The sequence below is a fragment of the Corapipo altera genome, unplaced genomic scaffold (genome assembly GCF_003945725.1).
Source record: "Corapipo altera isolate COAL_440 unplaced genomic scaffold, ASM394572v1 75, whole genome shotgun sequence".
Taxonomy (NCBI): domain Eukaryota; kingdom Metazoa; phylum Chordata; class Aves; order Passeriformes; family Pipridae; genus Corapipo; species Corapipo altera.
In genome coordinates this window covers 14607307-14621854 of record NW_020884887.1, presented here as the reverse complement: position 1 = coordinate 14621854, position 14548 = coordinate 14607307, and the positions used below count along the sequence as shown (strand labels likewise).

At 41.6% G+C, this 14548-nt stretch overlaps 1 protein-coding gene across 7 annotated transcripts in view; it reads left to right on the top strand.

Moving 5' to 3' along the window:
* RAPGEF6 (Rap guanine nucleotide exchange factor 6) overlaps window positions 1-14548 on the top strand; it is a 117131-nt gene that overhangs the window by 31060 nt on the left and 71523 nt on the right. For all 7 annotated transcript variants that reach the window (XR_003527610.1, XR_003527608.1, XM_027643095.1 and 4 more), the window contains exons 5-6: window positions 4862-4931; window positions 10501-10644. Coding sequence is in view for 5 of the 7 variants with exons in the window: in XM_027643095.1 (XP_027498896.1) it covers window positions 4862-4931; window positions 10501-10644 (214 nt within the window). In the remaining 2 variants the exon portion in view is untranslated. The remainder of the gene's footprint in view (window positions 1-4861; window positions 4932-10500; window positions 10645-14548) is intronic.

Genomic DNA, 14548 nt, shown 5'->3' with positions numbered 1-14548 from the left:
GTTATGATTTTGTAGTTCCTGGAAAGTACAGAACAGAATGTAAAATACCTGACATCCTGCTACTGAAGGCTTTGACGCCCAAAATATCTGAAAATATTGTTTCAGGATGTAGCAGAATACTGTAAATTTGAAGATGCCTACTAATTAGTGTTGAGGCAAGTAATAAGACATTCAGTCTCAGTCTCCATCTGTTTGTAGGCTGAAAGCTCTTCAGGACAGGCTGTGTTTTTACCTTTAATGTATGTACTGTATTCTGAGTAATGCAGAATGAGAAACTATCCGTATTGAATGACTTGAGCATACTGATATCAAGAAATGTTTAAGTAAATTGTGACAACTGTTGCTTAAATTTGTCAGTCTTGAAATTCCAGGTGTATTTCAGCACCAGATACTCAGGTTGTCCAACAGCTGGATATGAAGAATTTTTAAGCATTTGTGTTCGGAAAGCTTGTAAGTGCTTGTGCACATCCTGTTTAAAGAGCTGCTTTATTATGTTTAAAATAATGTTACATTGGAGGCTTCTCTAAATAGTTTGCTTTGTAAAAATAAGGGTTGTTATAACAGCTCCAGTCTGATCCCATGGCCTGCACACCCATTAGTGGTTGCTATAGGATATCATGCCAGTTTAACTTACATTCCTTTCTCACATGATGCAACTCTTTAAGCATTTTTAATTATGAGTGGTGGTGAATCAGGAGGAAAACAAGGTTTCTTGCAAATGAGGCGTCCATAAATCAAGGATAAACAAAGCTGCCTTTGGTATGTGGAAGACATTTTTTTCCCATGACAGTGTTGCAGGGCAGTGAGTGAATGGCTGAAAATTAATGGTGCAGATGTAATAGATGAATATTAAGTTGCAGGAGTGTATAATAAAATTATAAATAAAAAAAATTGTGATGTAGTTTTATAGCACTGACTTTTTCTGGGCTTCCAGCAGTGGGAGGCTATAGAATAATGATGTTAAATTTAAGACTTATTTAAATCACACATATTTTAACAATACCGATTAAATTAATTGGATCATTTAAAATTTTAACAGTTATACCAGTGGTAGTATCCCCTTTGACATAGTTTTTATTGTAAGTAGAGCTTAATTTACATTAGTTTCATGTTTTCTCACACTTTCAGTATTAATTTAAATTTTTAATTGGATTATTTTTCCTGCTCCCTGCTTGAAAGCACTGAAGTGAGTGTCACATGCTGTACCTTAATGAGGCTTTCCTGATTTTTTTTTTTTTTGTGTGTCTTGCCATGTGACATGAAGAGGACTTGGTGTTTAGGGATGTGGTTGGGGAGGGTGCTGTGATGGTTTGGAAGCAGAGGTGCTGAAGCCCAGCTGGAATGGGCTGCTCAGATCCAACCTGCCCAGGGTGCAAAGCTGGCCCTGGGAAGTGCCATCCATGGCCATGGCCCCCTGGGAACGTGGTGGGCTGTTGGTGCTGAGCTGGGTGAGCAGAAAGAGTGAGGAGTGACAGCTCCTGCAAACAACACCGAGGTCTTTTAGTACCAAAAGATAAGATTGCCCCACCTCTTCCAGAATTAGATGTACTTTCCAGACCCCTCACCTTTGAAAACCAGCATATTTTAGGTTTGGGTGGGTCTTCAGTGGCCGACTGAAGACCTCCAAGTAATTTGTTGTCACAGAAAGTCAGCATTTGCTCTTGTTTCCCAAATGGGTTTTATCTCCTCCCCTTGCAAAGCTTTGTTCAACTGAATCTTTTCCATTTCCAATTAATTGGGAATGAACGTTTTTCTGAGGCCTGGATTATAACTGGCAGATTAGTGAAGTCTATTGATGTCAGCAAACCTCTTAACTAATAGAGAAGCTAAACATTTGTACTCCAGAGAAAAATATGGAATAAGTCATTAAGAACGTTAAAATCTATGTTTCTAAAACATGTTGCATATGTTAATTAAGAATGTTAAAAATGGATATTTTTAAGACATAGTGGTGGTTATGGCTGGGGAGAAACCATATGCTGCCTCCTCCTTTGGAAGGAGCTCTGCTGAGGAATAATCGATAAACCATCCATGATGTGCTCCAGGAAATAATTAAACTTGACCTATTGACTTGTTAATGTGAGTAGTTTAGGATTAGCAGGGTGGGTTTTGTCTTTGGAACTTAATCCTTTTCCGAGTGTTTGGTTGTTGTAAAGTGCCTGATGGAGCAGAAATGATGGTGCCAAGAGTGTGACCTTTGTTCCAAGCACTCTTCTCTTCCTCCTTAGTGTTTGCTGCCATTACTTAATTAGCAAGTGCTGCAAAAGTGAGCAGAGGGGAGCTGGACAGTTGCTGAATTTCAGGAATGTGTTTATGTAAAGCAAAACAAAAAGGAAAACAACCCTTCCCCAACCTCGTGGAGTTTGATAAATTGTTGTTACACAACAACAACACTGTACTTGAACAACCTGCAGCAGGAAATCGGAGCCTTTTCCTAACTACAGGAGACACAGCAATAGTAGCAATAATCTGTTTTGTGATAAACCCGATGATGATTATTTCTGTTTTTAAAAAGCTGCAAAATTTGAAACTTCCAGTTGCACACAATTCCTTTAGAATTTTAGTTTTGGGGGGAAAAAATCACTTATGTTTAGCTTTCTGTTGTAAGGAGTAGAATTGCAACTGTTTGTAACTTTTTTTCCTTTTTTTTTTTTCTTTTTTTTTTTTTTTTTGCAACTGTAAATGATCCCGTAGCAAAGTTGGTCTCACTTTACTCTTTGGTTTGTGAAGAAATCCTAACATGGAATTTCAGTTCACCTTGAAGTTGGAGCTGACATTAAAAATGACATTTCTGTATTTTCTGAACTGAATTAACTTTTTTATAATAATGAGAGTAGTTCAGCCATTCTTTTTATGTATTGCAAATACACAAGACTGTCATGCCTGGATCACATGCTGTGTGGAAAAAGCATGAAAGAAGGCATGAAAATTTTAGCTCTGAGTTTCTTAGTATAGATGTGTGAAAATGCCAGTTTTCTGTGTGAAACCTGTGCTTCCCTGGTCTGAGTGAGAAAATTTTAGTTGTCGTTTATCACTCCATGGCAATCATGTAATTTAAATATTTTTTTTTTCTTCTTCAGTAGACCATTAGCAAAATCAAAACTCGACGGTGCAAGCTGCTGTGCCCTTGTTAATTGTAATTCTTTATCCTCATGGGATTACACTGATTTGTTGGAATATTCTGATGTAACTTGGGTAACTTCACAGTTTCATAGAATCACAGAATGGCTTGGGTTGGGAGGGACCTTAAAGCTCATCTTTTTCCACCCCCTGCCATGGGCAGGGACACCTTCCATGTCCCAGGCTGCTCCAAGCCCTGTCCAACCTGGCCTTGGACACTTCCAGGAGTGCACAGCTTCTCTGGGCAACCTGTGCCAGGGCCTCTCCACCTTCATTGTAAAGAATATCTTCCTAATGTCTAAACATTCCCTCCTTCAGCTTTAGTCTAGTTTAGTTCTTTCCCTGTAAGAGCAACGTATCCTGCAGAAGTTTGGGAGTGCTCCCCTGACACACAGTTTATTAGCACGAGTCTTTTAAATGTTTTGTCCAAGGTGGTGTTTCACAGATCTTTGCCATGGCTCAAGGTGACCATGGCTCAAATCTTGTGTGGCTGGAGTTTCAGATGTACTTTCCAAGCATAACCTCAGTGAAAGCAGATGGAGCCGACCCACTTTTTAAGGATTTGTCTCCACACTTGTCTGAACTTCCTTGTAATTCACACATTAATCCCTGCTTTGCGTTAACTGATTCTTCGGTTGTCTCACCTGCTGGTAGGTGTTAAAACGTGATTGATGTTGACAGCCTGAGTTTGTAACAGCAGCTACAACTGCTGAACTGCTAATGCAGGGCTGCCACTCCAGCCACCCCTCTGCTCCTCACGGGGGTTGTTCCATGGGACACGGGCCTGGCATCGCTTTCCTGGGGGCTCAGGGAGAGGGTGGGTCGAGCAAACCCACCTCAGGCCAGCGGCCTGGAGTGAGGACAAACTCAATATGTGCAGCCAGGTATTCTCAATGGCTGGTGCCACTGCAGGCACAGATGGAGTGAGTTCAGAGGTCACTGGTCTGTGACACACCCCGTGTCCCCAGCAGTGTCCAGCTCAGCTCTGCTGGCACGGTGCCTCCTCCAGAGGTGATTCCCTGAAGCCACCTCTGGTGGGTGTCCTGAAGGAAGTTGTCTATTAAAGCTGATGAGCTGAAGCACATCAGGTTGCCTTTAGCTGCTCTCCTGAGGTGCTGTGTTACACTGCCCATCACACTTTGTGGCATTTGTGGTTTTTCACACTTCTTAAAGAGAGCTCATCACGGTGATACCATCACCTTGTGATGGCACAGTAAGCAACACAAAGACAGAGGTCACAAGTTAAGGCCCAGTGTTAGAGAAGAGATTCTCTGTCCTTCCCTTTCCTGGGAGGATGAGAAGGTGACCTGGAGTTGAGGGAACTCTTGTTAAAAATGCTGCGTGTGAAGTAGTATTTTGGAGTCCTTGGAATTTACGTATATTTGTTTTTACAAAGCCTATTTAATGTTTAATTAAAATTTACTAATGTTTTCTTGTCAGAACTGAAATGTATTATAAGTGATTTTGAGTATCTGCAAGTCATAATGGATTTTACAAAAGAACATTCTTTATATTTAGGCATTATGTAGCAGACCATGATGAGCAGTGCTGAATAAATTAAAAAATTATGATAATGATACTATCTGGTTGGAATTTTTCACACAATAGTTTTCATCAATTTTTTTTGTCCTTTTTTTTTTTTTAACAACGTGCACCATTGCCAATTATTTTGGTTACTGAAAAGGTAAAATAGCTGTTCATCTCATTCTTTTTTGTTTGCTTTTTCCCCATCCCACTCTAGTTTTGGCAAGCAGTCTGGAGGAAAGCGAGGATGCGAATGTATCATATTGGAGCCTTCAGAAATGATTGTGGTAAGACAGATTTTTTCTCATATGTATTTAAATCTATTGCTGGTTTCAGCAAATTCTTTCTCTTTTACAGCAGAAAGCTTATTGTAAAGTATTCTATAAAATTGCAGCAAAATTGCCTTGATTTCAATTATACCTATGGCTGCTCTCGTAACAGCAGTAGCTATGTAAATTTAATCTAGATGTGTAAATGATGATGATGATTAGGTCATTCTTTCTAAAATTATGCTTACTTGAGTTTCAAAAGCCTAACAGTCACGGCTGAGTTGAGCATTCCTGAGTCAGGCAATGACAGCCTTCTATCCTGAATATTTTATTTACACCCCCATCTCCCATTTCATTGCTTTTAGTGACCGTGTCTGGGAGGAAAAGCCTCCTTCCTCCAAGCCTTTGCAGTGCCACACAGTGTGAAGGCTCGTAGGCAGCAGAAGAAACATGAGTGTGCTTAGCCAAGCTTGAAGGATAAAAGTTTTCAGCTTAGTTGTCACCAACCTTAATGCCCAGGGTTCCTTCTACTTCTTCACAAAACTGCCAGGTGCACATACAGATGATAACACAGAGTGTTGCTTATAGAGAGTAGCTCAGTCCTTTCCAGGTTGATGTGCACATGCTGTCAACAGCTGGAATATTAGGATTGCTTTTCCGTAGTGCAGCCTGACATTGTGCCCCAGTGCTGTGCCTGGGGACACGGGGAGATCTCCTTTAACTTTCATCTTGGTTGTTGTTAATGGAGCTGGAACAAAACTGTTTGTTGTGCTGAGAAGCCACGTGTCTGTTAATCAGTCTCAGATCTCCAGACTGCTATTGATTTGGCTGCCTTAGATCTAGATATGGTAACATTAAAACTAATATTTGACAGTGTCTCTCACTGAGTCTGTGAGTATTCAGCTCCTGTAGGAAGTTTGTGTCTCACAGTACAGACCAGTGGGGATGTCAGTGGTGTCCTGTACCAAGTACACTTGCTGTCCTTTGTGCAGTGTCAGTCTGACTCTGCTCATGGCTCTGATACCATCAGTAATATGCTCTTTGCTGCAGCACACACTTGAAGCTGCAGTCTGCCATGAAGTGCAGCTTAAGAGTGCAAGAAGCCTGTCTCCATCCTCTGGAGTGAAACAGTTCATTTATTTTATCCCCAATTACCCAGTCTCTTCTCAAAGCTGGAGTTCTGGGGGGAGATTTGTGCCTTGAGGGATGGCACAGGACAGTGTGACACAGGGTGTCACAGTGATGGCACAGGGTGACAGTGTGTGCAGCCGTGTCATGGGAATGCCCCGGGCACTCTTGTTTGCCTTTGCTGCTGTGCATTGCTACTGCTTAAATTGCTGCTGTCCAGGATTTGGGGTGCTGAGTGTTCCCTGGGATTTGGGGTGCTCAGTGCAGTGTCTGGGCTGAGCTGAGCCTTTCACCTCAACGCTCCTGGCACCTTGTAGCACAGAATGACAAACACTCACCCAGTCATATTTATTATTAGATATTAGGAAGATATTCTTTACAGTGAGGGTGGGGAGGCCCTGGAATGATTTCCCAGAGAAGCTGTGGCTGCCCCATCCCTGGAAGTGCCCATGGCCAGGTTGGACAGGGCTTGGAGCAGCCTGGGCTAGTGGAGGGTGCTGGTGACTCACTCACTACAAGTGCATTTGCAAGATTACGTGAAATATTTCATAGGCAAAATATAATATGAAATTCTGAAGAAATACCTACATCCTTCTTTGGTCACATCACCATTGTAAAATAAAAATAAATACAGGAAGATGCTTCTGTGCAAGTGTGTGCTACCAGAAACTGGCTTTATTAAAATATTTTATGGAGGAACTAGTGTTGTGTGTGTAACTTGAGTAGCTACAACTGTGCTGAGTGTTTTCAGAGGAACACAGGATCACAGTAGCTGGAGAAGCCAGCACTGGCCATGTCAGCAACTTCAAAAGCTACTGGGTGTTCCTGGAGACAAATGTGCAGCCCAGACAGTTGTTCACTGTATTTTAAATCTCTTGAATTATCAGTAATTGTAGTTAAATGTCAACGAGAGTATAGAGATGCTTAAAAGTATCTTACATCCTTCTCTGGAACTTCAGTATATTTTTCCTGTGGGAAGATCAGAGAATTAAAAGTACAGAGTTGTTTCTTCATTATTTTTATGTTCATGTTTTATAGGTAAATGTAGCCAAAGGTGCTGTTAACTGTATTTTCTGAGTTGTACTTCAAACAGCGTGAGAAAAAAGCACCAGTGTGGTGGTGTGCACCTTGCTAATGATCTGCACTGACACAAGGTGTACTTGAGTTTCATTTCCCTGATCAATTCTTATTAATTTATCTTAATTCTTTTATTTTCTCTCATTTTTAATTTGCAACATAATAATGAGGTTTAATACATAATGAATATTTATCTTCAAGCAAAATAATTAGTTGGCTCCTTTAACGGAGTTAAAGAACACCATCATTCCCTGCTGGTGACTGATTTTTTTAAATTTTTTTTTTCCTCTCTGCTCTTACTTTAGAATGTAAATCAGTTTTGTAGTGGGAATCCTCTGGGAACTGACCCATTTTAAAGGCCATAAAATGTGGTCAGCTTAAGTTAATGAGGATAACAGATAGTGTGTGAATGGGCATTGTAACTCATATTTTTGGAGACTGAGCAATCTATTGAATTAATAATAGGCCCATTTATCACTTAAGAAAATGGCCTGGAATTGCAGCATATCTTGGTGTACTGAAGTGTCCTTTCTGTTCCTTGGTGCTTTCACTTTCTTCAGATCTGAGTGTGAGATTCCAGAAGAGCAGTGTGGGGTTTAGAGGTGGAAAATGTTTCACTGCTGGCTTGGGCTGCAGAGTGAAACTGGGGACAGTCCTCAGTTTTTTCTGTGTGGCAGCCAGTGCCATGGGTGAACCTGGGGATATGGGAGCATCCTCCTGAAAAGGAGGCTCAGGGGGGACCTTCTGGCTCTGCAACTCCCTGGCAGGAGGGGGGAGCTGGGGGGGGTCGGGCTCTGCTCCCAGGGAACAAGGGACAGGAGGAGAGGGAACAGCCCCAGTTTGTGCCAGGGGAGGGTCAGGTTGGATATTGGGAAAATTTTTTTCATGGGAAAGGTTGTCAAGCCCTGGCACAGCTGCCCAGGTGGAATCACCATTCCTGGAGGGATTTAACAGACGTGTAGACGTGGCACTTGGGGCCATGGTTTAGTGGTGGACTTGGCAGTGCTGGGTTAATGGTTGAACTTAATGATCTTAGAGGCCTTTTCCAGCCTTAACAATTCCATGATTCTATATTGGAACTGAAATAATGAGAAGCAGTCTGCAGGGCAGTGTTTCCATCTGACCTGGAAGCCTGGTTGCAGCCTGGACCTGTTCTCCCCAAATTCCTCTGTAGGGGTGTTCATCCAGCTGGGGGGTGGGTGAGGAGGATGACACCTCTCTGCTAACAGAAATTTTTAGTTTTAACCAGTTGAAATCAGGGCTGATTGAGGGCACCCAACCTGATGGTCAGCTGGACTCAAAATACTGTTGGTGCTGGTGGTCCTCACCTGGGAGCTCTGTGGTGTGCAGGTCTTTCCTGGTGTCTGATTTTCATGTTGTTTTTGTCAACAGCAGTGCACTAACTGAAGGAAGCAGGTGGTCTCAGTTTCTCAATTTTCAGCACTTGTTTGTTTTGCCTTGGTGCTAACAAATAATTTATTTATGCTCACTTCTTAGTTTTCAGTTAGAACTGTGGAAGAAAAAGAATTTCCCCTTTCACTGAGTGTTTGTTTTACTTGGGTCTTAGAAATATCTGTTAGTTTGGGGCTTCTGAATAATGAGAGTCATCAGTTTTGGAAGAGTTTATCCAGCCTCCTCAGCAGGTCCAGGTTAGTCTCTTCTGTTGCAGAAGCTCACTGCTCATTTTAGTTTCTCTGATCTTGTAAGACTGAACGCAGAGAAAAAAGGATAATGCATTAAAAATTAACCAAGCACAATTTTGGTTATTTGATGAGTACCAACCCAAACTTCCTGACCTTGGGAAGCCTTCTGTATAACTTGAGAGTACCATTACTGCTAACTAAAATCTGTATTTTATGCTAAGTGAAGAAAGGCTTCTGTATAGAGCATCTCACTACATTTTTTGATGATAATAAATGGCCTGATCAAAAGGGGTTTTTATTTCTTTTTGTGTTTCTGCCTGCCTACCTTGTATTTTTACTCCCTTGTTCCATCTTGCTTACAGCAGTGCTGCAACTGGACAGCTTTGGTCATTGGCCTGTGTTTCACCTTTTCTGGTGAAAAGTGTGGGTGTCTCTTGTGGGAGGAACTTGGCTTTTCTGATTTCTTTTTTTCTGCAGTACTGTGGTGTGAGCTTCACTCTTCTAACTGTTAGATCTTTAACCTGTGTTGTTAATGTCTCTTTTTCTCTACGGAATAAAAAATAACCTACAAGACAAACCCAGCTGCTTGCACCTTCCTCTGACCTCAGACAGACTTAGCTGTTTGGAAAAAATTATGTAGAAAGTAGATGTGATCTTGCTTTTGTGATGGTTTAGGTAGTTTGGTTGCTTTCCTGTTCCTGTCTGTTAAGTCTGTCTGGGTTACATTCCTTTATACCCTTTGAATTTTAATTTTGAGATAATTTACCCGAGTATGTGAAGTGAGGGCTGTGTGAGATCACATCTCCTGTTCCAGTAGTAAAGTCTCAATGTTTAGGATTTTCAAGTGAAAATTGGAGACAGAAAAAAATAAAAATAAGCTATTGAGGACAGTAAAACCCTCAATATAGTAAATACACTGTAGAGAGGCTTCTTGCCCACTGCAGCTATTTGCATGCATGTCTGCTCTGCTTCCTGCTGGGAGATATTTTTCCAAAACATCAAAAGGAAATGGGAAAGGATGAGACTGCTTTTTATAGAAAAAAAAAATTGTAACTAGTGAGATAAAAGGTTTCATGTTGGCTTTTACTAACAAGATAAATTTACCTAATTTTTAATGTTTAGTCACAAATAATATTTAACATTAAGATATGAACCAAGTTCCAGTTATTTCTTCATAATCTGCTGGAAGTGATTAGAAAGCAGTATGACATAGATGGAGCAGCTATTTATAAAAAACTGGAATATTTAAAGTTGTTTAGCTGTGACTGTTACTAGAAAAAAGTTTTATGCTTTTAAAAATTACACTAATAAAAATGGGATGTAATTCAGTCTCTTTGCCAGGTTGTAAATACACAAAGAAATGGTGAGTTCTGTGTTGAAGATACACTTGAAATGAGCAGTGTGTGTAACTTGTGTTGTGTGATACATGTGGGTGCAGACGGGTTTCTACTGATGAGTGACATTTTTTAGAGGATACGTGGGCCTTTTTTACTTTTTTTTTTTTTTTTTAAAAAACACTGTTTCCTGGAAGGAAACTGTGGCCTCCGGCTCATTGTAATGAGCAGTTCTGAGACCTGCAGCCGAGGTTCTCCGAAACGCCCGCGGCCGTTTTCCCCAGAAGGGTTTAACTGCCCTGAACTTATGTTTGCTCCTTCCCCATGAGCTTCCTACGGCTCCACCGGCTCTCGGTGCTATGGAAGAACTGGATGTTTAACCAGGAACCCGAACGTGTCTTTCAGGTGGAGAACTCCAAAGACAATGAGGAAAACATCTTGCAAAGAGAGGTCCCTCTGCGGCAGTCCCGCCGGAGGTACAGGAAGATCAACCAGCGGGGCGAGCGCCAGACCATCACGGACAACGTGGACAGCAGCAGCTACGTGTCGGTGAGTCTGCTCTGCCCTGCCTGGCTCCTTGGCATCGTGTGCTCTGCCTGGCTGCCTGGCATCTTTTGCTGGCACAACTGGTGAAGTGGAGCAGTCCATGCTCGTCTTTTCCGAGGCCGCTCTTTGCTGGGGAGCAGTGGAGTGGTTTGGATTTCAACACCGTAGGTGGAAGTGAAGTTCAGGCACTAGTTAGAAAATACATTGGGATTTTTTGGTTTAGGGATCTTTGGTCGAGCACTATAAATAAAACTTGACATGCTCACTGGACAGAGAAATGATCATTCTTGGTTTTTTTGGTTTTACATGGAGTTCTTTTGGTAAGATGTAGGAATTGTTGGATGTAGGATGTAGGTTTCTTTTCTTTCCTTAGTAAATTTGAACTGTGATTTAGAGCTGAGTTAATCACAGATGCAGTTCAATACAGCATTAACACTGTCGTACTTGGTCGTGTTTACTTGCTTGAAAGTAGAATAGTGGTAGTTCAAGCATCAAAAAGAGTAACAGCAGCTAATTTACTGGTCTTAAATAACAGCTCAGACTGTAAACTGCACTGTGTTGAAGGCTTGTACCGCTGTGGTTTCATGACCACAATGCTTATGTGAAGGTTTCTCTCTTTACCATTATTCTTCACATGCAAACTTCCTGCTTGGTGGCAGGATATACATCTGATCTAGACAAATTATTTAATTGAAAATAATTGTTCTGGATACTTTGATTTGCTTTGAAAATCAAAGGTGAAAACCAGTACTAATGATGAAGTACCAACCTTGAGTGGTCTTTGTGCACAGAAAAGGAAAAACAAATTCAATTTCTCCCCTTTTTCCCCGTCTTCCTTTTCATCTCCCCAAAAGATACAAAGCCTCTCTCAGTTGATACACTTCAAAATATCTGATATGTGCTTCAGATATGAATTTATAACTTATATAAACTGCTGGTTTTCCTGTATGTTGGTAGTGGTTGGGTTGCAGGTGGTGATTTTAGGTCTTGCACAGCAATAATATGTCTGTGACAGGAAGAGAATATGCTGCTTGAAGTTTAACACTCTCTGCCATCTCATTTCTAGAACTGTCACATGTGTTGGATTTTATCATTAGTAAGCCATTGAATTAGTTATTGAAGAAATGAGATGTTGGACCCTCACGCTCTGGGCAGGCCAGCATAAGGCTTTATTAGGAATTAAATTCCAGTCTGCGTATGACAGAATCTATCTCTGTCTCTTTGGTTTTGTGACAGTCAATAAGCACACAGATAATAACTCTCAGATTTCAGTGCTAAGAGGAGGAGAATCCCAGGAACAGCTGATGCCACCTGTGGTGTTTACCCAGAGGGGTGCGTGACAAGGGACTTGGCATCTTGGGTCTGAGAAAGACCAAGTCACACAGCTTTGTGAATGATTTCAGAGGTTATCAGTTATTGCTGCAAGGACCTGGTGTGGTACATTCAAGGGACTGTGATGAGTCAACAAATGATGTCCTCATTAGGATTTTTCTTCTTGTGGATTTGTTTTTCTTCGTGTTGAATTATTTCCTTGTTATCAATGATGTGGAGCACCCGTGGGCCTGCACCTACGCTTGCTTGTTGCAAACCTGGTGGCTTCTTCAGATCTGTGAATGTGTGTATATATATATATATATATATATATCAGCATTTGATGGAAATCAAACAGCACATTCCTAAATCTGCTTTAATGTCAGTTAATTAGGAATATATAAGAAGAGTCCTGTTAATGCTGCTAAGTGTTTTCCTGGATCAGTGAGTGCTAAGTGGCAAGGAGTAAACAACCACCTCTCTGCTAGCAAATCTGGAAGCTGCTGGGTTTTTAGCAGCCTGAATTGAAATACCAGTCCTTGCTTTGTAGACTGTGAGCTCCTAATTGGAAAGTGTCATACTCACAGTACTCAGGGTAGCAAAAAGTAACTTGTAACTCAACAGATGATTCAGAATAAAAATGTGATAACCAAACTGCCTGTGTGACAAGTAAATAAAAATTGGGTGCCTATATTTTTCCATTACTGGTAAGATAATGACTTTTTCTGAGGTATGGTTAGTTCTGTGCCTGGGTTTAACTCCTGCCTGGATAAGCCTGCTCATACATGGCTGTTGGTTCCCAGAGGCCTTGACAAACAGGTTTTATAGTGTAACCCTTGATGTAGCCCACGAGAGAATGGCAGAATCATAGCATGGCTTGAATTGGAAGGGACCTTAAAGATCATGTAGTTGCAACCCCCTCCCACAGGCAGGGAAGCAGGATAAGGAAGAGGGTTTTTGAGCGAAACTTCCATTTGACAGGAACTTGCAAAAACGTTTCTGCCAGAGTGGGAAAACTGTTTACAAACTCTGCAGCAGATTTCCTCTCTGGCATAATGTTAATGAATGAGCACAGAGTTGTGTTTCCCTGTCCAGCCTGTTGCTGAGTGCTCTGTGACAGATGCTGAATGTGTCCTGATGGACCTTTTGTGAGCCCTGTGTGCTCAGGGAGGGCTCAGAGCTTTCCAGCCTCTGCAGGGACTCCAGCTGGGCTCCCATGGTTGATGTTGGAGTACTCAGCATGGCACCATTTAAGTTTTTACGTGCCTAATCTCTCACACACAAGTAGTTTTCTGCTTTCTGAAGAAAACTCAGATCCTACAGGTACTGAAATTCAGTATTGCTTTAACTCAGCTCAGAATATTTCCTTAAATAGAGGATTTCTTGTGTTTGCTTTTAAGGAGAATTATCCATGCAATCTGCATTAACTCCTTAGAATGTAAATCTCTGCACATTAAATATACTGTGATTATATTTATGATTAAGGTTAATATATGTTTTATAAAACATCCCCTGTTGGGTTGTGACATGAGCTTACACCTACTCCTCACATGGAAGTCCCTGCTTGTTAGTGCTGGAACTTGTTCTGTAGAAAGACCTGACTGGCCATGAAACCAAAATTTCTATGCAGATACTTTAAATAATATTTTAAATTATTGTTACCATCCTTGAAGCTCTTTCCTTTTATGCTTCTTAATTAAGAGAGTTCTAGGGCTTAGTTTAACTGTATATCTTCGTATCTTAAATTTCTTTCCCCCCCTCAGCTGATTGGACTACTGTTAAAAAGGTAAAAAGGGATAATGTGATTGGCTTCTTTGGTGAAGGAGTTGCCATTTAGATGCCTTTACTAAATTTTTGTGGTTCATAGCTGTGTTGTCTCACAAGAGCACTGGTTGTCTGCAGAGTAAGTTTTTGAAGTTGGTTAGGATTTTGTCATTGGATTGTTTTTTTTTTCTTCCAAGTAAAACACAGTGAGCACATGCTGGCAGTGCTCTCTCTTCTCCCTCAAACCGAGCAGGTTTGTATTTCTGTTTCTGTCTCCCCAGTGATGTGACTCTGTCTGTGCAGTGCCACTGTGGGCAGTGCCAGCCCTTCTCTCCTGGTGCCTGGGCTCTCCTGCCCCTCCAGGCTGCTCCATGGTTGTGTTGATGTTCTGCTGGTGCTGGGATTTTTTTCCCTTCTGCAGCACAGCAAACCAGACAGATCTGAGGATAAATGTGTGTTTGGCAAATCCTTTTTCAGGATCCCAAGCAGTGATGCTACCAGGGAGGGTTGGAGGAGGGGGCTCTGTCTGGGAGGGTGACAGCCCTGAGCTCTGTGTGCCTGGGGCAGGTCTGAGCATCCCTGTAATTCCATCCCATCTCTTCATCCCTGGGCATTTCTGGACTTCTTCATTTTTGTCACTTATAACTGTGCATCTCACACATCAGCCCTGCAGGGGTGTCCTGAGTGGGGGAGGGAAGGTGGGGCTGGACACATTTGGCAAAAGCTCTTGCTCCAAATGAACAGATTAGGAAGAAATGTGCCACTGGTGTTAATTCTGCCTGCTCTTGCTTCAGATCTGATCTGTTAGCTTGATTGCATTTCTTTGTGGTGA